The sequence below is a fragment of the Anser anser genome (assembly GCF_964211835.1).
Source record: "Anser anser genome assembly, chromosome: 16".
Lineage (NCBI taxonomy): Eukaryota > Metazoa > Chordata > Aves > Anseriformes > Anatidae > Anser > Anser anser.
The window spans coordinates 7,319,901-7,347,887 of record NC_139737.1 but is presented as its reverse complement, the minus strand read 5'-3'; the positions used below and the strand labels follow the sequence as shown (position 1 = coordinate 7,347,887).

At 40.4% G+C, this 27,987-nt stretch overlaps 1 protein-coding gene across 4 annotated transcripts; it reads right to left on the bottom strand.

Annotated features, from left to right (window-relative positions):
* Window positions 1-27,987, bottom strand: ZNF217 (zinc finger protein 217). Of its 4 annotated transcripts, none has more exons than XM_083801459.1 (6): window positions 27,803-27,987; window positions 11,782-13,571; window positions 9,478-9,603; window positions 7,077-8,672; window positions 3,416-3,544; window positions 1-2,120 (listed from the first exon to the last, which is right to left on the bottom strand). In XM_083801459.1, the coding sequence occupies exons 2-5, from the start codon at window positions 13,178-13,180 to the stop codon at window positions 3,435-3,437; spliced, it is 3,231 nt and encodes a 1,076-aa protein (XP_083657585.1). In that variant the 5' UTR covers window positions 13,181-13,571; window positions 27,803-27,987; the 3' UTR covers window positions 1-2,120; window positions 3,416-3,434. The 4 variants fall into 4 exon arrangements, with proteins under 4 accessions (XP_083657585.1, XP_083657586.1, XP_083657588.1 ...); XM_083801460.1 differs by lacking the exon at window positions 27,803-27,987 and adding an exon at window positions 27,158-27,776; XM_083801462.1 differs by lacking the exon at window positions 27,803-27,987 and adding an exon at window positions 26,728-26,748.

Genomic DNA, 27,987 nt, shown 5'->3' with positions numbered 1-27,987 from the left:
TTTTGCAAAACACCAGGTCTATATTTACATCCACATGTAATAATATACTCAACTAAAGTGAAATACATCATAAATTAAATGAGTAATGTGTGCCTACTGCTTGACAACTTCTGGTTTCAACAATTAAAATAAAACAAAATGGAATGAAATAAATACATAAACAAAAAGAAAAAAATCAACAATTTGTACCTCTATATATGCACTGTTATCTCCAAAGAAACATACAAAACCAGTAGTATCCCAATAGTTAATACTGATGGGCAAAGTGTATTCTGAAGTACAGGGCTGGGCTGCCACGAAATAGAGTCTTCATGTCCATTTTTCCATTCAACCCCCAAGATATCTACTAAAAAGCCTTGAGGGAAACTGTACCGGCATGAAGGAAGATTAAAAACACATCTTAGGTCTGTTTGCTTAAACATCTTAATACAGCCCTGTACATGTTTTAATCACAGAACCCCATAAGGTACATAGATGATAGTTACAGCATGCATTCTATAAGACTCATTGAAAGATCACGCAAAAAAATAGATTAACCATTTTCCAAGTGAATCCATCTTCAAAAAATAGGCTATAAAAGTGCAAAACTAGGAAAACAAATCTAGATTATGTACATATGGCTCAGCTTATGAACAGGAAAGAAGGTAAATAGTGTACAATTTCCTGATACACAGCACTTCATTACATCGCCAGTTTACAGAGACATTAAAATTAGGTCCCATATTCAGGAACTAAGACATACAACTGGAACATCTCAAGTTGCATAATGAAAAAACAAGAGTTTCTAGGTTTTGCTAGTTTACATTTGCTGTTTGAGGGAAGAGAGCAAAATGAACAGTGCAAAATTTTTCTTTATTTTTTGTTTTACTAAAATATATGGAAGTCAAAGCCAGGTACAGAAGAAATTAACTCTTAACTACAGGCTTTATGAGAAGCAACTAGGAACGCATGTCAAATACACAGTTCTGCTTTACTGGCTGGAAACTGGCCATCTTCCCTTTAGGAAAAGTTAAACTGCATGTGCATTAGAAAGAACTCTTGTTGTCTTCACAAAAAATATAAAAGGAGATATTCTCCTATTAACAGGTTATTCCTTACTCATTTTAAACACCCAGTAGATGCTAAAAACAGACATCAAGAAGCTTCCAAGCACAGTCAAGCAGGCTACACCATAGCCACATCCCTTTTTGAAGTCTGTAGATCCCATATTCATATTGCCAGCCTGTTTGTTTGTGACTTGATAGTTTGGACAAAGGTGCAAAGTAGTTTTCCTCTAAATGTAACTGTACGGAGTTTAGTAGAAAACTAAACATCTGAAACATTTAGATTAGTATCGTTTCTCATGCAAGTCCTAGGTATTTTCTGCTGTAAAAGTTTGTACGTTGCTAGAGATGTTCACTTAAGAAACTTCTCTGAAGAACAGCAACCAATGCCAAAAGAGGAATCCAACTGTATTTCAGGAACACCACACTGACAAATTCAAATGTCAAGTATTGCCTCATCCACGCCTCTAAAAACATGCTGAAAACAGCTCCAGGAAAGCAGATCCCTCCAACACATTATGGTCCTAACATATACGAGGCAGATCAGCTTAACATCAGCACCGTTGCTTCGATGTTCACAACATTTATAAACTGGACAGTTTCAGACAGTTTATTTGGAAGTTGTTTCAAGAAACTAACATAGTTCAACAGAAAAAAAACATTTGAGAAACTTTCACCTTTATGAAAAAGGAGCATTAAGCCAACAGGATTTCAACTTCAGTATTTACAGTTTACCTGAGGTGCAAGGATTATATATTCTTTCAAAGAAACTCTTTTCAGCAGCGCTCAAGTATGTAAAAATATAATTCCTACCTAATATTTGGTCAATTAATTCTAATGAAAAATACTCAAAGTCAATGTCAAGATATACATTCTCCACACACCTTCATAACCCAATTGTTTAGACTACTTTTTATGGCTATTTGGTACAAAATGTTAACAGAACCAATATTATAAAACTGTAGTGTTTTTATATACAGTACAATCACAGCTTAGTTCAGTAGCTTTCACCATTCATTTTCCTCAAGGGATGAACTGCAGATAATTCCATAGAACATGCACTTGTGTCCTTAAGACCTAGAACAAATCAAAAAAATAATGTTGGTGTTGTTTGTGTTTTTGTATAAAACTATAAAACTGTAACACTTTATTCAGAAGGATGCATCTTTAAAACAAAAGAGAGTTTAATCTGCACCCTTGCATAAATGTATTTTGAAATTACTATTGCCATACACAGTTTGTATCTTCTATTTCATAACAAATAAAAGCTGGCAATCAAGTCTACTTTTGAAGACACTCAGGCCCCAAGTAGAAATACAGGCAGGAAATTGAGTTAGCTTAAAAGCAGAACTAGGCAAAAATATGCTTAGTGGGGGACAATAAAAGCAGTAAGATTAGAAGACTATCAAGAACTAAAGCAAAGTATTTTAAAAGCTGTCAGCTAGAGGTCAGACAGCTCCGCTCCCCAGATACATAAAAATCTTTCTACAAAAGCCTGCATGCTGGTCCAGGTGCTGTAGCACTCAAGATGTATCTGCTTAAATTTCAATGAGGAAAATGATCTGCAGCTTCGGTTTAGAAGCAGCATACACATTTATTTATAGTCTTATAGAGTGCTTATCTCCTTAGCAGCTAAGAATGTTGTGAACACAATGGAATTGAAAAGTTCTGAGATACAGCTACAAACTGCAGAGATGAAGCATAGGAATTCAGAACACCAAGCTAATTCTTCTCACTTGACCTGTTTCCCTAAGAGGCTACACCCATCCCTCAGCCAAACAAAGGAAAAGCTATTTGGAACAACTGCTCCGGTACACAAAGATAAACTGTCAAGGAGCTAGCTATCAGGAAACCCTTACTTCTCTATGAAATAATCCAAGAGTCTTGTCTGAGGCAATCCTCACAGTCTTCAGAAGCTGTAAAATGAGTAATGTCTACATCTTCGGGAAGGACTAACCAAGATAACCTCTCAGGGACTAATAGGATTCATGAACTGTGATAACAGGCACTTCCTCACTTCCAGTTCTCTGCACGTTTTTCCCCCGCCCGCATATGCTGACTCAAGAGGAAGGCCCTCTCATTGAACAGTTCCCACTAATGCTGTATCTAATTAATATATTTATCTATTGTTAGGACTTCCATTTCTTTTAGGAAAGGAGCACATATACATTTTTATGCAAAGTAAGCAACTGCTGATATTCAAAATAACTAATGCTCTATGAGTATTTGGTTCAATTCCTAAAAGGAGTTTGTACTTTCAGCTGTTCTGGTTCATACTTTCATAACCTCTCATCACACTGTGCAGCAACGTTTGATGTTATGAGTACGTAATGCAATATTTAAGTAACAATTAGTTCAAAAGATTTGTTTACCGTTTCTTGAAGTAAATGATCAAGTCTTCTTGTCACTTGGTCGAAAGCGTGCATTGCCAATGAAACTTTCATAACTTCGTTTTTGTAGCACGCTGCTAGATAAGTGTTGGTATGACACTGATCTCTTTCCTGACAAAAATAAATTTAGAGGAGTTAATTTATTTCCTGCTAATCTAATTGGTCAGACATTCAGTTGTGAGGACAAGCAGGGCCCAAGATGATAGCTACTGCTAGTCCTATTAAAAGGTTATAGAAAATACAATATCCAGAACTAAGACAAGGAGAAAAATGTAAATGTAAAAACTAAGTTTTAAGCTGCATGTCTACCATGCTAGGTTTTGTTTATTTTACTTGCAAGAAAGAAATATCTTTGCTTAACTCATCATACAGTAGGCTTCACTTTAAGAAGGTAAGTGCTGCAATACGTTCTATAGCATGATGCCTACATGTCCATTTCCCGTATTTGTTTGAAAATCAAATTCTTAAATGTGTATTTGAAACAAAAAACAAGTGTGCTGCATTACTGCCTTCATAGATTATGTGAAATTTGTAACACTTTAAATAAGCATATACATCAAGAACTTTAAGTAATTTTCAGTCTAGTATACAGGTAATTTTATATTTATCTGAGACCATTAATTCAGATTTATATACGTGAAATCAATGCATGTTCCATATCAAGTCTTATTAGCTTAAGCAAGCAGTCAAAAATCACTTCATAAAATAAAGGAAAAAAAAGCCAAGAATCATTATTCCCACAGGATACAAAAAGCCCAACTGCCATCCATACTCCATGAAAGCTTTAAATGCAGCATTGAAAAAACCTAGCAAGCTTTAATTAAATTAAAATGGCAAATTTAAATTAATATTTCAACAGAATCTACAAAGCCATTGGAGTGTGTCGTGAGCAATTGTCTTTAATTTGCAGCCTCTGCCAGATCAATCAGCCAACAGGTTATCCTTGATAGCATGTTGCCATTGCAAAGGCAAGTAATTTGAAAATAACACAAACTGAGTGGTTTCAGATCGTTTCTGTCTCTTCAGGGCACCACGGAGTGGCACAGCTTACAAGCAGTAATGGAAGGCATCATGCTTTAATCAAGTTTGCCAAGTGGAACATATTCTCATGACAACTTGATCCAGCATTAAACATGCAGCATAACATGTTCATAGGACCTAAATAACGTTGCCACAAGGCACACAGACCCTTAAAGAAAGGTTTTGGGCGTGTTTTTATAATATCACCAGGGCTGAATAAAATGACTACAGAAACCTGCGGGCCCACACCTGCAGTACTTTGCATATGACATCTCACAAAACACCTCTGTAGGGTTGCAACTCCGAAAAAACAGAGGTACTTCAGCTTTTTTTTTTTGAACCAAAAAAAGAACGTGCAGAAACTTTCATCTTTAGTGTCTCCACCCATGTTAGAACTCTAATACCGAGAAGTTTACTTGTCTGCTACCCATAACCTTCTCAAAAACATCAAGGTTTGGTTTCATTTGTGTACTTCTGGGCAGAATGGTTGGAAAGCCGGGAAATTAGCCTTAAAAGCCTACATTTTATTGCACAAGGCTTTTATTGAACTTGCTAAGAAAATCTACTGAAGGGGTTTTGTTTCACAAGTCTTTCCAACGTAGGTAACAGCCATAAAAAGTAGCTCCTCTTGCCCTGAGATGGCACTGGGCAACGAACAATGAAATCTTTATTTCTATGACAATAGTACTGCCAAATTAGTTGTAGCCATAGTTTTGAGAATTTTACATAGCAAAAAACAGTAAAAAGTTCTTGACTGTGGGCTACTGACTCCAAGCTCATACTATAGAAGAGGAAGAAAAGCCTACCACAGACTTTTCTGGTAGACAGGTGGAGCTTTCAAAAAGAAGAACAAGGTGGATTCCAATGAAGTCATTGTTTAAAAATAGTATTGCATCAACTGCCACTTCCACAGGCTGGCTTCACTAAGAATCCTGGCAGAACAGAGCTTGTCTAGTCCTGAAGTACAGGAGACGGGAGGGGCAAGACACTGGCCCACCAGCTAGTCCTTGGGGTACAGACTTCCCAAAGTGGTTGAAGCTACAACGGTTATTTTTCCCCTCATGTTCCCACAAAAATTAACAGGGGTTTATACAATATCATGAGATTCTCTAACAAGCCTGAATGTTCTTAGCTGTAATTAACCATTAATAAAAAGCCTTGCAAAGTGCTATAAATTCCACAACTGCATGAATGACTTCTGTGCACAGAAAAGACAGTTAGGAAAAAAAAAAAAAAGTATTTAATTCTCTCAGATCACTAGGAACCAAGAGGCAGTAACACTTCTCCCTGTGTCTGTCCCTCTGCTTTCTGTGTGTAGCAGTGCCCATTCCACGTTCCTCTGTGCAATTCATTGCACACAGACAGCACTTCACGAAACCAGGAATTAACCCTGCTGAAGTGGCTGTGCAATGCGTCAGCGGAGATGCTAGCTTTTCCTTTATTCTTTCCGTAGCTAGGCTGGAAGCAGTGCTATAACACTTCCCTTCATCTTTCCCTAACCCACTAGCAAGCCCACAGCTTTAATACACACAAACAGAACAGAGTGAACAGAATTTTTTGCCACGTAACTAAATGCAAGTAGTGCTTTGCAGTTTGCTCTGACCTAGGGTAACATAACCCTGCTTGTTACGAACCCAGACTACCTCTGAAGAGTAATCTTGCTTCTTCTAGAGAATGGGAGTATTCACAGAGTTGGAGTACTCAGCAGATACCTTCAGACTACAGAGCGCACACATGCACTATTCACTTCTATAACAGGATCTTCATTTCAAAATTGAAAGTCCTACATTTAAGGCTAAATCCATACCAGCCTCAGCTAAAAGTCATAAATATCTTCTACAAATAGTCAAACAACTGCTTAAATATCACCTAGCGCCTTTTAATCTTGGCCTCCTGCTAAGTTTTGCAAGTGCTAAGAACAAAGCACAAAAAAAGTCTCAGAATTACCAGTTTTCCAAATACAAAGCATTTATCTCTGCTAGATTAAGCATTTTCCCCAGTAAAGCATTACTACTTAGTGCAATGAGACACCATAGCAGAAATATGTTGTCTTGATTTAACGAAGCATTCTGTTCCTACTAAAACCTAGACATTATAAAAATCCACTGAATGACAGAGGTTTAAGATTTACATCATAGTTTGTGATTTTTAATACATTGTTTTCTGCAATGGAAGAGAACAATTGTCTATGCGATATTTTTTTGTTGTGTGGGTGGTTTTTGTTTATTTTTTAGAGCTTCTATTAATATTCCAGATTGTCCAAGATTTCTTGTAAATTAAGCAGAAAGGCCCATTCCATATCCTGGATTAGTCAGCATGTCTGGAGGGCTCTGATGAGCAAACAATACATTTTTGACATCAGAGACCCATGGGGAAGAGGGCAGAACTCGAGGAACTTTAAATCCCTCTTTAAAATTTAGAACTTACATGCCTTATTCCCCAAGACAGGAGTCTGCTGAACCTGGATTTTAAGTTTAAAATCCAAGCATTAACCAGACTCGATGAAATACTAAAAATAGCTTTATTTTCTCTATTGTTTCAAGTATCACCATGCATTTGTTTTTATTTCATTCACCTTCCTTTGTAATGTTATAAGACACTAACTAGGAAGGAGATACGGTACCTTCTACTGTAGAGCTGGTTACTTGGCCATTGCTAGATCCACAAGAACTGTAAAGTGATCCAGAGCTATATGGCTCATAGGATTTGAGAACAGTCAATACATTAGGAGAGTCAACATCATCCGAATTCAGAAGCCCTTGTTTGGTTGGCAAAACAGAGGATGCAGGTTTGGTGCGAGAACATTCCTGAGGTAGCAGATTTGCATATCTGTTTGCAACACGAAATCTGCTCGTTTCGTATCTTCTGTAATTAGCCACTGCACAGTCAGCTTGTTCAATAACTAACACACTATGTTTCATTCTTTTAGAAGACGTTTCACCATACTCTAGATTTACATTGCCCACAGATTTACTACAAAGATAGTCTCTTCCTCGATGACAAGGCCAGGCAGATTCATTTAGGTGAGAGTCAAGAGCCCCATTCATGCTGCTGCTCACTACACCAGATTGAGACACTGTGACATTTAGAGCTTTTACTTTAGATTCAGCTCTTTTTACTCTGTCCAATACTGGAGAGATACTGGAACTGGAGTGCATTTCTTGCTGAGGTTTTCTATAGTTATTTGCCTGAGCTCCAACATTACTTGGCTGTTTATGAAACTTGAGGTTACTCGGGGCTGTGCTGCTTGAGTCAGTCACGGCAAAGAGAGGGACTTTGTTCTGTGGAGGGTGGCATTGCTTAGATTTCCCTGTTTGCAACAGTTTTTGCTGTGTAGATGGGGAAGCCTTACTTTTATTAGGATTAAAGGACAAAGGAAGCACATCTTTACCAAGCAGAGCTGGAGGGCATCCAGTGCGTCTGGCTTTAGCTAGAGCCTTGTTTCTATAGCCGTTTTTGTTAACGGTGTCAGGATTGTACTTGTGCATCAGCCTCTGGTGCATCATTAGGACTTCTGGGTAGAATGTTCTGTAAGTACAAAATGGGCAGGTGCTGGGTGCTAGCAGGCCTCTAGCAGTTGAAACCACTGAACATTCTTGTGAAGTCCCAACAGATAAGTTCAAGGGCATTTCTTGAGAGTCCGCCATATGTTTGTGTTTGTAGTTTTCAGGGCACTCTCGCATATCACTCGCATTTTTTCCATCCTTAAAAGCACAAACATACTGGACATCATCTCCCTCCGATTCCACAGAAGCCTCTCTCTCTCTTTTATGTGGAGCACAGGGCTGAACTTCCTTTGTTTCCTTCTCAGCCTTTAGTTTTTCCAAGTGAGGAGCGGACATATTCTCATGCATTTGATTCAAATTGTTACAAATTGAACGCTTGTTCAATTCCCTAGAATCGTTTTTCATTCTTATAAGGACTGTGCTGCCTATTGCGTTATTCAAGGACAGAATTTCCTTTTGCTGCTTTGCAGGTGGGCAGCCCTCAGCATCTTTGGCACCATCAAAAAGCCTCTTCAAATTTTTGGTTTCTTGAGCACCATCAGCAGCCAGCAAGAGCTCCGTCTCCTGACTCTGCAATGAAACTTTGCTGTCACCTTTCACGTCTGCTGCACTATCAGCTTGCTTGTCCTTGTGATGCCTCTCTAAATGATACCTCAGTGAAGTTTTCTGTGCTGCTGCGTACTCACAGAATTCACATTTGTACGGTTTTTCACCTGAAACACAGTTTTATCAGTAAATCAGTTTGATGCAATTTGATTTGAAGTCTTGAATACAATTAAAGACAGTAAAATAGCTTTTTCTTTCCCCTTTCACATAAACTTAAATCCCAAACTAAGTCATTTAAACTACTACATCTCACTACTTTTGCTAACTACAGTGACATCTTCTGGTTCTGATGAAGATATTTTCCACATGTTCCCTATGTATGGAGATGGTAGCTGACAATATGTTTGGCAGAGATAAGCAAAAAGTACAGCTGTGGGTCAGCTCCAACAATTTGTAGTCCTTGATCATACCACAAGTATGCTATTCAACAACACAAACGTTACAGTTCTTCTATAAATAGAGCTGTTTCAAAAGAAACATGGGCACGTATTAACAGAAGTAGGAAGAGTTTGCTTGGCTACAGAAAATTAAACTGAGGAATAGACAACTTTTTTCCCCAGGTAGTAGCAACTAACAGAAAACCAACTTAATACTTGGAAGGTAGAGGGGTTTCTTTTGTTTGTTTGTTTAAAAAAATCTTTTTGCTAGACTGCCAAAAGCAGGAAGAATTCTAAGTTTTAAAATACAACAAGTATTAAGAGTATAATATAATTAGCTTTATTCAAAAAGATTTACAGTTAGGTAAATAACAAATTAAGAAATTGCAATTGGAACTTTCTCAGCATTAGAGAAAACTTTTTAACATCAGAAATTGTTAAGGTAACTTCCGTTTTTCTTAAGCAAAACCAAATATTCCGTCCTATTGGATTCAGCAGACTTTCTTCCCCTCCCGCAAAGCTGAAGCCCATTTACCTGTATGAGTTCTGAGATGAATATTGAGGTAATAATTTGAGCGAAAATACTTTCCACAATAGCTGCATTCTCTGGAGGCTCCAAGGTTTTTAACTTTTGCTCTTTCCAAACCATCTTCATTTTTATCTTTGGGAGAAAATATAGCTATATTATGAAGAGCAAATGCAAGTTTGTAGTCCCTTTCAAAACTATAAACAACTATCTTAATTGTCTTTATTAAGGACAAAGCACAGCATGACGAACCATTGTCAACTCCTACAGCCTGTGAGCATCTTTGGCTCTGCACTGGTGCATGCGGGATCAGAAAGCCAAATAGTTACGTAGGTTTCCAACTGTGTCAAGTAATGCTGCAGTTAGTGACTGAAATGAAGAAGCCCCAGAGAACAAACGAGATGTAAAACTTGACCTCAAAGAAGAAAAAACATCTAATTATCTTTAATGATCTGCAGCAGAGAATGGCCTATGTCAAAACTTCACGGAGGTTATAAGCTGTATTCTTATCTTAAGGGGAACGCTTCAATCAGTGGATCATTTGGGCTGCAAACCTGCTCTCAGCACCGTGACACAACACAGGGACTTGTTCTGCAGGAGGAAGTTGGGGAGGAAGACTGATTCTTTTCTTTAATAATTCAGTGCTAATCAATGGAGTGCTTGCCTGTATAACAACCGCCTTAGCTTTGATGAGCAATCTTTCACTAGAAGCATGAATGGTTAAGCTTCGACAAACAGGAAAGTGTCGGGGTTGCTAGTTCTGAGAGGCATGTTTTCAAGGAACAAATTCACAGATAAACTGTTTTCACTCAAGTGTAAGCAGCAGTAATTACCACTGGAGGGCGGCAAGTACAGCACAATGTCTGAGAAGAAAGGGGAGAAAACTTCCACACAAGACACCAGGCAAATCAACATGATTTCTTTGGCAGGTTGAATTGTAAAGACATCAAGACAACTTCAGTAAAATACCCAAGTCAGAGCTAACTAGAATGCTACAGCGGGAATAGAAAGAAGGAAACGTTTTCCTTGACTAAGATGTTAAAAGCCATGACAGACAGCTTAAAATGGTTCTCTGCAGTTCCTATGTGTTGGAAAGCTTCCATACTGGAAATGCTAAGCATGGCTAAACTCTGGCTAAGAAGAGCCATAGCTGTTTTAAACAAACAGATAATGTCTCAATAAGCATGACTCAGCATCGCACAATGAGAGCTGTTGTCGTTTTGGACAAGACCGAGAAACAAAACAAGCAAGCTAACATTAGGTAATGATTTTATTCCTTTATTACTGGAGGCAAAATAAAGGGCTGCACATTACCAGAAACGGAAAACTCAGTCGTGCGTGCCAGGACATTCTGTACGTTATGTCTTTTCTTGAGATTATGCAAGTGTCTGTTCTTTAAAGGCAGACTCAAAACGTGTCACACACAAGAGTGCTAGATTAGCTACAAGTCTTTTTGCTACTCCATTTTGTCCCCAGACATGCAAGCTTTTTCAATTAAGGAATCATTTAGCATCACTATCACATTTTTCCTGAGACAGTGAGATTCAAAATTAGTCCTGGGTAACATAGATTGAATCCATCTACTCTGTCAAAGAGAACTGCTAGCAACCCTTCATGGAAAAATAGTTAAATATATTCCTCTTACATATAGTGTCCACATATTATTAATAGCCTGTATGCTTGCCTTTACACAACTAATTTAAAGTTGTTTGTTCTGACATTTAGCCTTTCAAGTTACATACCCTTCAAAATAAGCATGCAAACTGCAGATGGATAGAAAAAAAGTTTGATAGAAAAAAGTTTGGAATTATTCTTCACTTCTCAGGATCCCAATAGCTGCTAATCTTGAGCACTGGACATTTTTCTGCCCTTTCTTACAAGATGCAGAATAAAGTGTGAAAAATGCAATGACTTCAGAAATATTACTTGTAAAATCATGTGCTGGACAAGAATGTAACTGATAATGCAGTACTCAAAAATATTCAGTAAAACTATGAATCTTACAGGCGTGTGGGGGACAACACTAGACAGATTTTTTCTAGACAGATTGTTATTAAAAGTATTTCAATTATTCAAGAAACCCAAATCATAACTGCAAGAAGGCCCAACACAGCTTCAAAGATCTTAAAACATTGCTGTTGGAACAATCATTTCCTTCTCTCTTTTCCCCTTTTCCCACCATAGCATTTCGTACCTCAGGGCAAGTTTTGAAAAAGATATCTGAGAAAGACTAGATCCATTTTTGGCTTTAAACAGCTCCTGAACTGTATAGCAACAGCCAGTTCAATCTCATGTCTCAAAAAAGCTGCTCACCTAGATTAAGTGTTTCCGGAAGGCCGTCTTCAGATCCATCTTCAGACCCTCCTTCCATTCGCTCTGCTGCTCCATTTTCATCCAGACTTGCCATTATATCATTACAGCAAGTCCTCGAAGCAGCTGAAGTCTCTCCATCAGTCCGTCTGTCTCTCTTATGCACTCTGGAATGAAGGACTAGCTGGTGGTATGTTCTGAAGGCTTTACCACACTCTGAACAGTGTGTTGGTTTCTCTTTGTTCTGGGACAATTTAGAATCCATCTCCATAGAAGGCACTTCACCACTGGGATGTTTCAATTTGTCTTGGGATAAGTTACTATTCCCTGTATAACTGCTGTTTTTATTTACTTTTGACTTCCCTGTAGTTTCAGTCTGGCTACCTTTACTTGCATTCCATATTTCACCAAGTTCTTCTTTATCAGAAGAGGAATCATCATTATCTGTACTTCCTTCTTGCCCTGGTTCTTTAATTTGGCCATGCCCAACTGCAACTTTACCTTTGGTAGCCAGCTGCCATGCTTGATATGTATTGAATGGATCTAGTTCAGCTATCCATTTCACAGGTTTTTGTGATTTGTCATTTTCTGAAACCAAGTTTGGTCTTAAATTCAAGAATCGCAGAAATTCTTCTCTTTGAGTTGTTTCTTCTGGATTAGATTCACCAGTCACTTGGGGACTTTCACCATTGGGTACTGATTCTTTGGTGTGCACTTTACTGTGCTCAATTAGAGTCTCTTTATTGAGAAATAGGAAGCCACAAACCATACAAATTTTGTAAGGTGACGTTACATTTTCAGTTACATGCTCCTGCACCACCTCATTTATTGTTATGGGGCTTTCAGAACCTTGTTGGAGCTTGTTTCTAGAACCTGGCTTTCCAGTATGAGTTCTCATGTGATTTTTGAGGAACCACGGCTCTTTAAATCTTCTTCCACATACATTACACCAATATGTGAAGGAATCTTTATGCTTTTTCATGTGTGCCTCGACATCAAAAGCCTCATCAAATGTTTGTCCACAAACTTCACAACTAAGTTCTTCACTGTCTTTTTCATTGTTTGGAGAAGGCAAATTTGTTCTTACTTGACATTTATCTAGAGGACTAAGGTACTCTGCTTCGACACGCAGGACAGCTGGTTCACAAAGAGTGGGCCTATGTTGAGTTAAAACATGCTTACCAAGTTCTTCAGGATGTTTAAAAGTCTCATCACAAAACATGCAGTCCAGAGGCATACATCCCTCAGCTTGCATGAGAAACTTTTCTTGCAAGCTTTTGTAAGAAATGGTATTTGTTCCTTTTATTGTCATTGAGGCATCATTATTCTCCATCTGTGCACCAACGGTACTGGCTATTCCATCCGGTCCATCCATGTATGCCAAGAGAGGCTGAGTTGGCATGTTTCCTACGTTCTGTTCCCTATTACGTGTTTTAATGTAAGGTTTCAGTTCTTTGGGGGATGTTCACTGATCACAATAAGGACACTTGTAAAGTTCTCCAACATGTGCTTGCAAGTCTGCTAAGCTAAAAGACCTCTGCCAGGAAAAAGATTTGTTTTCCACAAGCAAAAGATTATTTCTTTTTCATTTTTGTCCGTGTTCAGACATCACTGAAAGTGTATCCATTGGTTCTCTCAGTGACTGAATGAGGTTTCTTGAACTATTTCTTCTGATTTTTCAAGTCTGTAGAAACAGTCAGTTGCACTTAGTTTTTCTGTACAAACATTTCAAATAGTTGCATTGAGCAAAATATACTCAAGGACAAGTTCAGTGCCACAAAGAAGTCCAGCACCTGAAAAAGAGAGAAAGTAGTCAGTAAGACTTTTCAAAAGAAAAGGAAGGCATTGTCTCCCAAATAAAGAACTTTAGGACTAGAGAACTACTGAACGTTCTCGAACACAGCAGGCATACTTTACTAGTCAATAGGGGACAGGTAGAAGATGCTCGTCAATTTTCTACCTACCACAGTTGAAATAAACAGTATGGTCTTTAACATCCATCTATGCCATTAGTTTGGCCTACTGCTTTGAGATTGTTATATAAAAGCAATCCTTTATTTATTATCTACTCTTATTCATCTACATAAAGCGGCTGAAACCATATTTCAATCTGTGCATTAACTGAATTCGTGACAAATGCAGCAAGCCAAAGTAACCTTTCCAAGAACCTGTGAAACCAGAGTTTAGAGGCAGGGTAAAACTGCTCATCTGTTTAGTAATAGCTGTTGAGCAACCACCCCACCATCACCACCCCTCGCCAAGATTAGACAGCTTGGAATTAGCATTCATAGTTCTAGTACACAGTAAGTGTAAGTACAAATCCTTGTATTAACAGCTATTCTTTAATACCACGACTCAGAGCTTTTAATATCATCCACAGATTTACAACCTTTGACACAATTTGATCAACTCACATTTTGGAGTGGCCTAATGATACAGTTTCTTGACCAGTAGTTTAGTATTTAAAATCATCCAAGAGGCCACTATTACACTTAGAAAGGAAATGCTTCCAAGTTCAAATTGTGTGCAACAGAAAGTGTTTGATTTTATTCCAAAGTGAAAGTTTCAGATTCCACTGGATTTAGAAGGGTTATGATACACTTAATCACAACTCCATAAGAACTATTGGGTCTGCTAGCGGCAACTCTTAGGGTTGTCAAATTATAGTTTTGGAGTTCAGGATTCTTCTTGATCAAATTCGGGGGTAAAGAAAAGGTTTACCAGAATAATACACGACCATATAAATTGAATGGGAAATGCGCCTCATCTCAGGACGTTTCCAAAGGCATGAATATCTAATGAAAAGAATGCATTTAAAATTTGACTCAAGCCTCAAACTTTCACAAATTATTTCATAAGAGACAGCTGGCTAGTGATTCACATTACTTGAATTAATGTCTCAGAACACAATATGCTCTATAGCTCATATAGCAGAAGACAGTACAAGCGAAGTAGTTTTTTTTGTTTAATTTCCTCTGGACTTCCACTTCTGCATTGTTACATTTGGGTGGAAAATTGAAACTTTTACTTTTTACCAGGCACAGATGATGCTCCCACAACCAGTACCTCTGCAGCCATCAGCTGGGGAGGGGGGAACAGGACCTTTAACCCACTGAAGCCAAAAGGCAACTACCTCAGACCCTGGGTTTGGTAAGCCTTCAGCTATACTAGAAACCTTTGTCTACCACTGAACAGTCAATCCCAGGTAAAATAACCACCAGGGAAAGGAAACACGACAACACATTGCTACGAGTGTTAGGTCCAACCTCTCAAACACTTCATCTCACTGCACTATAGCCTGGTCCTGAGTATATCTTGGTTTTAATTTGCAAAGTTAGCTCCTTTTCTGCCTCCACGGAGACAAAAAATGTAACCTCATGAAGATGGATTGAAAAAAATCACCCAAATGCCAACACAGAATAAAATAACTGTTGCCAACTGCTTGTATTCCATTTTTTCCTTCATTTCCAGAGCTTAATCTGCTCATTGTCCAGTCATCTAACCAAGGTCTAGACAACAATTCGATTCAGTACCAAGAACCCATAGTGGTCCCTTCTAGCTTTTCTAAAGCCACATTGTTTCAGAACTAGACCAAAAACTCAAAACAGAAGGAGACTGGGGGGTAAGGGTAGAAAGCGTAAGAGGGAACAAGCTACAGGCTGACAGGTTGATGGCAACAGAACCCAAATTTTCTGCAGCCAAAATCTCCGACTCTGGCCTTTATCCCCTTTTACAGTTTAATCACTGCCATGATTAACACTTCCTCTTTTCATAATGACTCAAAAACCTTCTGTAGTAGGCAGCTTCAGTCTGTGGTGCGACACTTCTGAATCGCTTCTGCTGTGGCCTTCACTTTTGCCTTGCTATCTTCCTCACTCACTTCTGACTTTCTGGCTTTCAATCGGCCCTAACAGGCAGGTGGAGAAGCTATCACAAAAGTCTGAAGCTGAAGTATTCAAAAAGCTTTCCCTTCCTGTAAAGCATAAGGAAAAACATATCAAAGAGTAATGGTTAGCATGTTTTACTTCATGTTTCAACTTGCTGTTTCATTCTGTTTCTACTGTAGTTTTAGGAGGTATTTTTACACAACAGGATAACATGCTGTGGCAGAGCTCGTGTGCATAGATGGTGGCTATCTGCCTGAAAATAAATTATTTGCAAACTAAAAATGAACAGCCACTTTGAAAGACTCCTAAACACCTATAATGAATATCGAAGCAAGATAAAAACTGAACTTAATGCACTTCCTTTCAGACACAGGTAAGTGCTCTGCAGCAATAGACGTAAGAATCATCCCACACAAAGGCCACAGGCACTTTGGGACAAAGTCAGACCCAAAGGCCAGTGTCTCTGCAGTCCCACGTACCAAATTGCTGAGAGTCATCATCAACCATTACCTCGCCGTCTAGGAATACAGAAAATGCCAGTCTGTTACTCTCCCCACTTTGTGGCATTACAACATACACACAACAGGCAGAGCAACCAGAATGAAGTCACTGTGGAGAAAACACAGATGAAAGCCATCAGAAATCCCCGTGCAGTCCCCTGTCCTCCACAGAAAGATATTTCAGTATTCTGGGGTGAGATGAGGGTAGAAGGGGCATCCTTGTAATAGGAACCACCACGTTTCCACTCAAACCTAGCCTATGGTAATAGAAACATTAAAAAAAAAACATTTCAAGATTATTAGAATTTAAGAGACTGGCATGGATCAAATCTAGAAACTGCCCTAGTTTGGTCACTGATGCATATGAAATGAACCTCAAATGATCGACAACATTTTATCTGGCAAGCTCTTGGGAAGTTGGTCCACTTCAATCTCACCTCATCTCACTGTATCAAAGTGTAAAAATTACTGAACTGTAAAAAAAACTGAGCCTGTCCTCACAACTGCATGTGCAAATACCAAGTATACAACTAACACACGGATCATGAGAGGAGTTTGGGTCCAAGTTTTAACGGGTATTGGTAGACTAGAACAAATCTTTTGAAGAATTCTTCCATGGCTCTTCAGAGCTCCGTATCTCATCCACTGACCCATGTTAGCTGCTGAATGCTTTTCAAGCTTTCACTTTGTTAATAGAAGGCTCAGAACACTTTTGAAGAACTGGGCACAGCTCATCCTCTAGGCAGCACTGCAAAGCAGAGCAAGATATTCCTGTTTTAGAATCCAAACACCTAATTGCAGCTCAGACAACTATTTTTCTCTCGGGTGTACCATTATACACAGGAGATAATACCTATAGACAGGAAAAACCCTTCAGGCAGAATTTCTAAAGAAAACTGCAGATGCAACTAGACAAAATTATAACCAAAGAAAAGAAAAAAAGACCCTACTACTACAGTCAGAAGGTGACTTTCTCCAGGTGAGATGGAAGACTAGCTTTATTTCTGTATCCGGTGATTTCATATTTCACTCTGATTAGACAAACAACTTGTAAAAGGGGCTCTTACTGTTTAGACAAGCTAATGCATGCTTAAACTGTAAGCTGAATATCTGCACTACAATTTTATCCATTATTTGAAAAAAAGACTTTTCTTCCTAGTGAAGATAATAATATGCCTTGGATTTGAGGATCAAAAAATGCTGATTAATTACATTCCTGTTATTCAAAACCCTCTGCGTAGCAGCAAAACTGTAAAGAGTTGCCTTAATTCCATATTATTGCTTACTTGGGAAAGCAGACAACCTGCAGTCTAGAGGGGCACTGTAACTATTTATGTCTGAAGGTCTGTACATTGGCTCAGAAAAAAAAATTGCAGTACCTGGGGTAGCTTCTGTAGTCTTTCACTTTCAGAAGACGAAAGGTCAGGGGAGAGAAATGAAGAACAGGACACAATACCAGTGTCCGACAGCCAGAGATCTTGAGTAAAGAGCAGACTACAACAGGAAACCCCTTGGTCCCAATAGCTGTAGAAAAAGCTCTAAGTTTGCTGCAGATTAACTCAAAGTTGAAAACAGAGGCTGACTATCCCTCCCCCCTCACATTTCAGTGAGTCAATAAATCTTCTGACCTCCCTGGTCACCATTTGTGGACGACAAGGTGCACCTCCAGCAGAGCCCCAGGCCCACCGGTACAAGCAGCAGGGAGGAACCCGCCTTGCCCAGGCTCCAGGTGAGTCGTCCTCCCCCAAGGATGCCATCTACTGAGCTTTATCCTGCCAGCAAAACCCAGAGCCGTTCACAGGAGTCAGAGTTGGCTATGTGGTCTTTGGTCAAATATTTTAACACGTTTACAGCCATACCCATTGTATGTATAAACACCACAAAATGTATATAAATAAAAATTGAGCTGGACAGATGAGAACATCTTTCCATTGCGCTTGCCACACCACCTAATAACCACACCAAAAACCTGCTGCATCTAAATAGATTATTAGAGCTGACAAAGTTTTAATTAAGTGCCTGTAGAGAAGTTTAATTTATTTTTATTAAATTACACAACTAAAGACTACATGTTACAGTCTCAAAGATTTCTTTGGGAAATGACCGATCAGTAGTAATTTTATTGCATTTCTACTTCCTGCATTTCAAAACGTCCATGAATATGTAATAAAAGTTCTAGACACACCTTTCAGAGAACAGCAAAGTCCAACCACATTTCTTGCTTCAAACACTACAGAGCTCTGGGAGTAGAAGTTGCATAGCTGGTAGCAGAACAAACAACTAAACCTTGTGAGTTGTGCGCTAGCAAAACTGACTGCTGCTTAACTGCAAGAAGCAAACCCCACCAATTACAGAAGTTAACCTAGTTGCTGCAACAGTTTCTTAAAAACAGAAGTGAGAAAACTAGAAGCTACAGCTAGGAGATAAGTGACACTTGGGTTACTTTTGTATCTCCTACGCAAGATGTACTCAGAGGACAACCTCAGCAACCTGCTGGCAGGTCCTTAAGCTCAAGGCCAGTAGTGAAGCTGGCACTGCTGGATGGACAGACGGATACCCCGATTCTTTTGCCATCCTGCTGAAGTTCAGAGGGCTTGAGTGCCCCACAGCCCCGTGCCAGCAGACAGCCCTGCCTCACCAGCACACCGGGGAGTAGCCACCTTCACTTGTACTAGGTACAAGGCACTCCAGGAACATGCATGTAAAGGAATTCCACCTGCTTTCAAAGTTTTTCTTCAATTCTCCTCAGTTTCAAGAGGTCAGAGTCATTGAACACGATTTTTTTCCCCTCTTGGCACGTGTATACCTCAGAACAGGTTCCTCCTCTTCGACACTGCTAATGAGAGATCCTATACTGATGATTGCTTATTGGAAACCACTGACGAGTTCTTTAACCATCTTTTTTATTTCAATCTAAAACTTCTGCTTTTGCAGAATAGCTGTTCCAGTTCTGCCTGATGAACGTAGATAAAATGAAGCAATTAACCACTTTTTCCTTATTGAAACCTCCACCCTTTGCTTGCAAAGGAAAGCCACCTTATGGAGATTTTTTATTTTGGCTGGGCACATCTACAGTTGGGGCAGTATTGATCATAGAATAGCTTGTGCATAACTAAATACAACTTCTCTTTTTTTTTTAGAGCTAAGGCTGAACTTAGCTTAGAGCTTTCTTTAAGATTACATCCATCTCATTGCACATAGTAAGGCAGTTGCACCACACCAAGTGTGCATAGAAGACACTAAGCAGAAATACCACCCCCAAGTAGTCACTAACAATATTCAAGAGCTCCCAGCTCTCAAGATAGTACACGCAGCATCCTAGTAGCGCTCACGTAGTGCTTGCAGAACCCACCAGTGACAAGAGCTCTGTGGTGCCACCACCACTGGTGTGCTGCGCCTTCACAAGCCCCTCCGCTTAGTCAGAAAGCGAGGCAAGAAGTCATTGCGGGGTGCTATGACTAACTCACCAATTGCTCTGAAACGTTAGTCGAGTTCCCAGAGATCCACAGCGTGAAATTCCAACGTTGACTCTACAGGTGCTTGGACTTCAGTCAAGTACACATTGCCCTTCCTACTTTTAGGAAAGCCGTGTGTCACACCTCATGCAGTAAGCTGTTCTCCCATAGCAGACAAATGTCTTCCCTGCCTCAGTTTGAAGAAATGGCAGCCCCTAAACCCAGGGAAAGCAACAAGTCATATGTTCCATGGACTGAGACCCGATTTCTGAGTACAGTGCCCATCTGCCTGCGACTCGAGCTGAACACTGGAAAGCTGTAAAAGTCAGCCCAGATAAAGCATTATTTTGCAGAACAGCAGAAGACTCAGCTTTTCTTCATAACACTACATGAAGCCAATAACTTACTCTTCATTACTTTGTGTCCTATTGCTTTCTAGGGAAGGGAAGAGCTACTCCCTTCTCTCTTTTCACTGTAAATCATTTTAACAACTTCCCAGTACATTTCTTTGTTAACGGAGGAGCATGTGAATACACCTAGCACAGCTTCTCAACCACGAATTTTTCTGCCAACCGTTCAAGTACAAAAATGTTCTTAAATAAAAGTTTGTTAACAGTTCATTCTGATAAAGAACTAACACGAGTACTTTAAAGGAAATGGAGATCTAGCAGGAGGAAGGGGAGGAAGAGAGTTGTTTGTTTCAGTTGCAGGAAAAGATCAAAACGAAGACGTTCAGGTTGAAAAGAGAACATAAAAGATGACCACAAATTGGAATTTCCACTCCCTAAATGCTGCACACACTGAAGTGTTCATCCTTCAGGCTTGAAGTTTTCAAAGTTATCTTAAACTTCAGTTCTTGGAGGGGTTTTCATGGTCTATCTTTTCATCCTCTCTAAAAGAAAGGCTATTCTATTTCCCCCAGTTACAGGGCCTTCTCACACAACTAGAGCTGTCCAATGCAGTGAAACTAAGACAATTCACAAAAAGCAGACCTAAAGGAACAGTCGTACACCAGAACACAAGAATGTTACTACCCAGGCATTTCTCCACAAACACTTTAGAAAGATTTTGAATTGAAAACTCTTTTGTAGCCAGATAAGACAGATACACATGCAAATCCTTTTCCCCCCGAAGTCTAGCAAACAGGATTTTAATCACCAGTGGAAAATAACTAGTAGTTAATAATGAACAATATTAGGAAAACTCCCTCCCCCCCCCCATTTCAGACATCTATACTAATAGAAACAAAGGATATCCTTTCTCTAAAAACCTTTTCCTGCGGAGTCCCTTTTTCTTTAAGGCTATATGTCTAACTGTTTTGGCAGAGGATGGATGAGCTGAATGCGTCTCCCTCAGTGAACTGAATGCCTCTTCTATCAAAAGATGTAATTATTCCTTTTAAAGCAGAGAACATATAAGCTTGCATCACTTTGCACATGTTTTTCCTCCACAGAGCAAGAGCAAATATAAAAGAGACTAATTCTTGGCATTAAAGTAGGAAGTGCTACAAATAAGTATTGACTTTTGAAGTTAGGAGGACTGCTCTAACGGCCAGATTTTTCTCTTTTCCCCCTCCCTCTGATTAGGAGAGAATTTCTCAAGAACCACAAAAGCAAAGTGTACTTTAGACAATATGAAGGAGCCAATACCTGGCGTGGAAGGGCTGAAAGACAAGAGCAATCCCATTTTAAATAAGTCTGGGACACATTTCACCACTGCCATATGATGCAACTTCATTAAATTAAGAAGTTACACACACTTAAACTGGCAATGACCCCTTACCTTACAAAACAGTTTATTGTTCTCTCTACAACAGGTAAAGACTCTCGGTGCAGTAAGAGATACATTTTTATTGTTGAGTCAGTCTCACCTTACATAAACCGCCTTATATGTTTAGCTTTGGTTTCCATTTGAAAGAAGGTATTTTCAGAGACCTTAACAGCAAATTTAATTTACTTATTTATATTTAACACTTCTTGGCAGAAGCATGTTAGATCTCTCCAGCAGCTACCACCACAAAGAAGTGGTAAATTCAGAGTTTACCAAATCAGACAACTCCTTACTACTCACGAGCCTGCAGTTCCTCTGTAGCAATTATAGGGACGATGCAACCCTTTGGGCAGCAAAGGTGAAATAACAGGAAAAGAGTTCCTTTGTTATTCCTGAATTTGAGAGTAGTAGTCACTTCCAAAGAGCTCACTTTGTCCAGGTCATTAGTCTTCCCTAGTCCTCTCACCTGATTTCAACTCTGAATCTAACTCTCACCCAGCACAGTTTAAGCCCCTGTACTTTGGGAGAAAAAAAGCAGCAGCTTTTTACCCCTCCCCTCTGCAGCAGGCTGACTTCAAAGTTGTCACTTTGAAGTTATCCACAAGTGTATATTAGCAAAAATCAGTCCTGAAAGATGGAAAAAGGTACACAGCCTGATGGAAAGACATTTACTGCTACTCAAGTCATCCCCTGGCATAGCATCTGAAGATACTAAAATAGAAGTGTGCTAGAAATAGACATTTCAAATTGCTGCCTCCTTTATTCCGTGCAGGTGGGAGCTCTTCCAGAGGCCAGCACCAACTGATGGAGACTCGATTTTTAGTTCCCTGGCATCACATTATCCAACACTATTGGACTGAAGGGATGTATGAGATGGCATAGTGCACCTCACTGGGCTTCAAGGTGTCACGCTATCCTAGAAACAAGAGTCAGCATCCACAAGAAATTGACCTTTCTGAAAAGAAGAAATAAGCAGAAGTTTCCTATATGAAATTTTACTAGCATTAAAAAAAGGTTAGAAATGAGCACTAAAGCTAAACAAAAGCAGTGGTTTCTCCAGACCACCTTTATGCCCATTTTCCTAACAGTACACTATGTAACTACGTACATCACATGTTTTGGAGCACATCTCATTTGCTTCTTCCTACCTGTGTAGGAGAAGAAACAGAGGCTGACATAACCCCAAAGGTCCCACCCAATCAGCTCCCAACCACCGCAATACACATAAGCGCGATACAAGGGCCTTTAATTCCCTACAGTCGCTTATGTCAGAGGCAAACTGCTCTACACTTTATTACACAGAAAAATGCAAGTGTACCTGTTGTGCATAAACAAACTCAGACTTTGATACTTTAGTTACATAAAATCTTTAGCACATAGAAAATCACTACCCGGTCAATTATTCACTTATACGTGGACAGGTTTCTGCTCAAATCTCTAAGTCACACTGATCTACATAGATTTTCCTGCATATTTTAACTACATTTCCTCTTCTACTTTCTTTTGAAATTCCCAAGGCAGTCTGAGTACTAATTCCTTCTCCTGCAACACACTCACAGACACTGTGTGTACATAAACAAGTATGTCTCTTTTTGCATTTATACCTCACTTCTCCCAGCACCCACCCTGGTTTACTTTGAAACTTGATGTCAGTTCCTATCACACCACTGAGCCTGTTCCCCCCCCCCCCCCCCCCCGACACTGAAAGAAAAGAAAAAGAAAAAAAGAAAAAGAAGGGGAAGAATCACAAGAGCAGCTAGATTTATAAGCTATAAACTACCCTGACCAAAGCCATATGATTGTAACAGTAGAAATTTTAATATATTTTTCTCCTGTTGACATATGTTTTTACCAGCAATAAAACAAAATTTGGGAATTTCACTAAAAAAAAAGTTGATGTTTAAAACCAAATCTTTGTGTTTGGTTTTAAAACCAAAGCCTTGTGTTTGGAGGTACAGAAAAAGCGAGGCAAATTTAGCTTGGAAAAGCGTGCCTTTTTTTAAATCTTAAAATACAACACATTGAGAATCTTACACAGCTTGGTCATATCCTTTTCCTTACTTTTGTCTTCAGTTGCAAATCTCTTGTGGTATGAGTCACATCTCTCTAAAAGCATGCATACAGTAGTCAGCAGAATCCCCTTATCGTATTCATGCGCCACAAAGAAAAACTCTGTTCAACTTTTTGGTTACTAAAGTTACCCTAAAAGTGGGGGGTCAAGGGTCATCAGAAACAGCCCCGAGTCCATTAAAAGCAAATAGTAGTTTGAAATTAATGCAGTTATGAGATGTGGAAAGAGGATCTTACTGGAATGCTGATGTTCTAAATCCAGAGTCTCAAAAATAAGAGGGCTGAGCTGGCAAATGGCAGCCCTGCTGTAGCTGAAATGTACTATCTTGCTATATTTAAAGACAATACCTCAACAGTTAAGTATTAGAACATTTTAAGTGAGATAAATAAGCATAAGACACAGGCAAATATCCTTGGTTATTTAATCATCCTGAAAGCAGGGTGGAAGTGTGAGGGGGAGTTCAAAGGTCAAACTCTTCTTTCAGCTGCTTGCAAAGACAAGAAAGCTTAGCCCGTTTTACCTTGGGGAGGAGAAGGGGGTACGGGGCTGTTCTTTCCATATGCCAGTGGTAGTTGCACATTTCATAACACAGGAAAGAGGGAGTGTATTTACATACCCAGAGCATGGAATCCTTTACCAGGACAATGAATTCCATATCAAGGTTCAGGTTAGAAAGAGTTGGGACAAAAAAAGTCCCCAAGAACAAAGGGAAGTTAAAATTTACTTAATGTTTCCCCAGAGCTCCTTAGTTACAAAAATCTGAGAGTTTGTAATTAAGAGTTTATTGTAATCGCTGTTTTGAAAGTCAAGGGAAACTCAAGAGTTCCCTTTTAAAATTATTTCCCCTGATCACAGTAATAGCTTAGCACTCTGTTCATATAAAATGTGATATTAATCTAGCAACCTCATTCTACATGAAAGTATAGCAGTAAGGGGAAGGTACTTTCTGAAGGTTAGAAGTGCTCAAAAAGGAATTTTTGAATGTGATCTCATGAAAGAGGAAGCCAAAATGAAGTAACCTTTCATAAGACAGTCTGATAAAGGTGCTAAAGTTTATTAGCTTCCCCTTTCCAGCCCCTGTGCTAAATCTTGCTCCCCCCACCCTTACCAAAACAAAGGACAAAAAAATATTCACTTAAAATGAAGGAAAAAATCCTCTAATCCAAAGCCTGGAAGCCGTTCTGTAAAGACTACTTAATACGAAACTTTGTTTACAAGATACAAATATAGTCCTCTTACCACATTCAAAACCAGAAAACATCCACTTATTTAAAGAAATACTTTTTCTATTTTGATCAGCAAGAATGTAGGTACTCATTTTAAATGTAAATCCAGCCCAATAGTGCCATATGAATGTTTTAAATTCATGTATGATATGCACCGTTTAAGAACGTTTAAACAAAGGAAGTAGGAAAACCCTCAAAATACACAGTAAAACTTAATGACTTTAATTTAAAAATATATATACTGATTGCAGCATGGTAAAATTATTCTCTTATGCTTACAGCCAGTCTTCAGAAAGGCTAAGTGCAGGCAGTGTAGTAATTCATCCCACTGGAAATTCTGTATAAAACATCTACCTAAAATAAACAAGGCTTCTCAGCAAGAATCGTCAGCTGCCATTAAGGACACACCTTAAAGTTCTTACCACACAGTAACTAAACAAGTACAAACTAGTGGGGACTGTTTGCTACTTTTGTCTGAAAAGTTAATGAGATCAATTCACTCCTTAGTATCAGATCTGAAGGTAGTTTTCTTAAAAATGCAAGAGACAAACAACCCCAAAACACGAATAGCCAGGACTCAGTGCCTGATGTGTTATCAGAATGCCTAAGGTTCTTGTAAACACGAATATAAATATTAACGTTTAAACCTGACACCACAGAATACTAGAAGGTAAAAATGCTTAACTGCTAGGAATACGAGTGCTCTGGTGCTGGCAGGCAGCTGTTGTTCCCCTGCCTTTTCTTTTGTTGTGCTTAATCTCATGTCAAGTCATTCAACCAACTCCAAAGCGATGAAGACATAATTGAACAACCTTAACTAAAAAACTGATCTACTGTTCTTAAATAGCCCGGTATATTGTTTAACGATGCACAAAGACTTACATATTTTGAAAGAATCTCCAGAATTTAAGTCAGCAACTCCGGTGCCGGCAGAAGAGCTGCTGGCTGTAGGCCAAGCCAATCAATAATCCCTGTAATAACCGCGTTTCTGAAGTTATTTGCTTTTCATATTCATCACCCTAACAAACTTAAAAGGCAGAACTTGAAAACTCACACCGATTGCAAGCGGGAGCCGAAAGAGAGAAAACCCGAATATTTCGCAGGGAATTACAGTATTGCTCCTTTTCAGAAGTGCTGCAGAAAGATCAGTGATCACAAAGCCACATTCCTGCTACAGATCTTAAAATATTGACTCAGTTACAGAACTAGTTAAAGGGGAAGAAAAAAAAACCGCCTCCTCCACCCTTTCCCCCCTGCCCTCCCCCTCTGCCAAAGAATGCAGCTTATCCTCCTGATGTAAAACCGTCCTTCTGTGTTATCCCAGGAAACGCTTGAACATTGGGGTGGACATCCCGAATTAAAGTCTCAGCCGTGTTCCCAAACCTACAGGCAGTGGGAGCTCCTAGGAGCAATAAAACATGGCGTGAAAGCGCTCGCAAGCCATTGTCATAGCTCGGTGCTCCGATACCTTTGCAGAGGCAGAGCCAGCCCCCCCCAAGCAAGGAGCATGTAAGCCCTGGTCAGCAAGTCAATGCCTGCTATTCAACTTGTAGTTAGGCGTTTTATTTCGGTGTCTTCCAGATCGTATCAGTCCTGCAGCTCAGGGCCTAATAAAATGTGAAGAATGATATGCTCGCTCTCTCGTTGCATCTGAAACTGCGTTATTTCCCTCTCTTCTTTTTCACACATTCTTACAAAAACTTCCCTTTTCACATACTTCTATAAGAAAACATTTCACTGCACCTACTTCAGTTCCTATTTCTATTTTCGATTTTCACTAGATGCTTCTGCTACTGCCTTCCCCTCAAAGCCACTGGGTAGAAACTGATGGAGTTTTAAAGCTCTCAAGGTCATTACAGAAAGAGGAAAAAAAAAAGTGTTGTTGCCTTAAAAAAAAAAAAAAAAACTTTAAGCACACAAAAACCCTAAACTAAACCCCTTTCAGATCCAAACGCCTTTCATGAGCAGATCAATAACACGGCATAAAGATTGTTGTTCACCACCACTTCAAAACTATTACACTTCAATTCAGATACTTACTGGGAGTCACACAGCACGTTTATGGGATGGCTCATTAGACTACACACACAGCTCACTCTGGCTGCAGGTTTTCTGTGTGGGAAACAAACAAACACCCCCCCCCCCACCCCCAGGAACAGAAAGTCCGGCGGGTATCACGGAGCAGGAGTGAAATTCAATCTCTAGATATTCTAGAATTTTATTGTCCTCGCTTGGCAACGTCTTTGTTGCCTAAGAAGTCAGTTGGGGCTTATTTATTTATTTTCTAAACTTCCTATTCCTCTTCAAAAAAAAAAAAAAAAAAGAAGAGAGAGAAGAAACACGATGCCTGAGAAATTAGGAGGAAGGGTTTAGCCTTTAGGAGAGGAAAACGAAAAAAAAATAAAAATGGCAAAACGGATCGATAAACTTTTCATTAACCCCCCCATCCCCGGCCCCACGAGCCACTTACTCCAAATCCTTCCTCCAGGACCATCTCGGGCTCACAAAGAAGCGGGTGCCCCCTGCTCCCGCCGAGCCCAGAGGAGCCCCCAGAGCCCAGCCTCGGCGCTGGGAGAGCCCCGGGGAGGCAGGAAGGGAAGGGGCAGGGGCCGCAGCGGGACCTGGGGACACCTCCTGGCCGCGGGGGGCGCAGGGGGGAGGCGACCCCGGGGCGGGCGAAGGAAGGAGCCGGGCACGGCGGGGAGGCACCGGAGGGAGGCTGGGAGGGAGGCAGGGAGGCTGGGAAGGGCTGCGCTCGCCCCCCACCGCCCCCAGGGAGGGGCTCGTTACCTGCTGCTGCTCCGCCGCCTCTCACCTGCCCCCCCCCCCCACCTGCCCTTCCTCCTCAGCCTCCCCCCTCCACACACACACACACCCTCCAAGCTCCGGGACAGCCGCGAGGGGGCCCCCCCAGCCCCTCACAAAGCGGGGACCCCCCTGCGGGGGTGCTGCCCCTCACCACCGCCGCCCTCCATCACGCGGGGACCAGCTCCGCGGGGAAGGGGCTGCGGCTCCCCTCCCGTGAGCGGATGAGTAGGGGGGGACACGAGGGGATGGGGGGGGGGTCTGGAGGAGAGCCCCCCTTCACTGCAGCCGACCCTCAGCCCTCCCTCACCTGCGCCTGAGCCGCCTCCCCGGCCGGCATCCTGAGGTGGGGGCAAGGAGGGACGGAGGGGAGCGGGGGCGGCCGCCCGCGGTGTCGCCGGAGCCCGGACTCGGCGGCGGCGCTGGCGTTCGGGGCACTGTTTGTAAACCGCTCCCGCCGCAGCTGTTGCTCGGGCAGCCCCCGGCCGCCCGCTC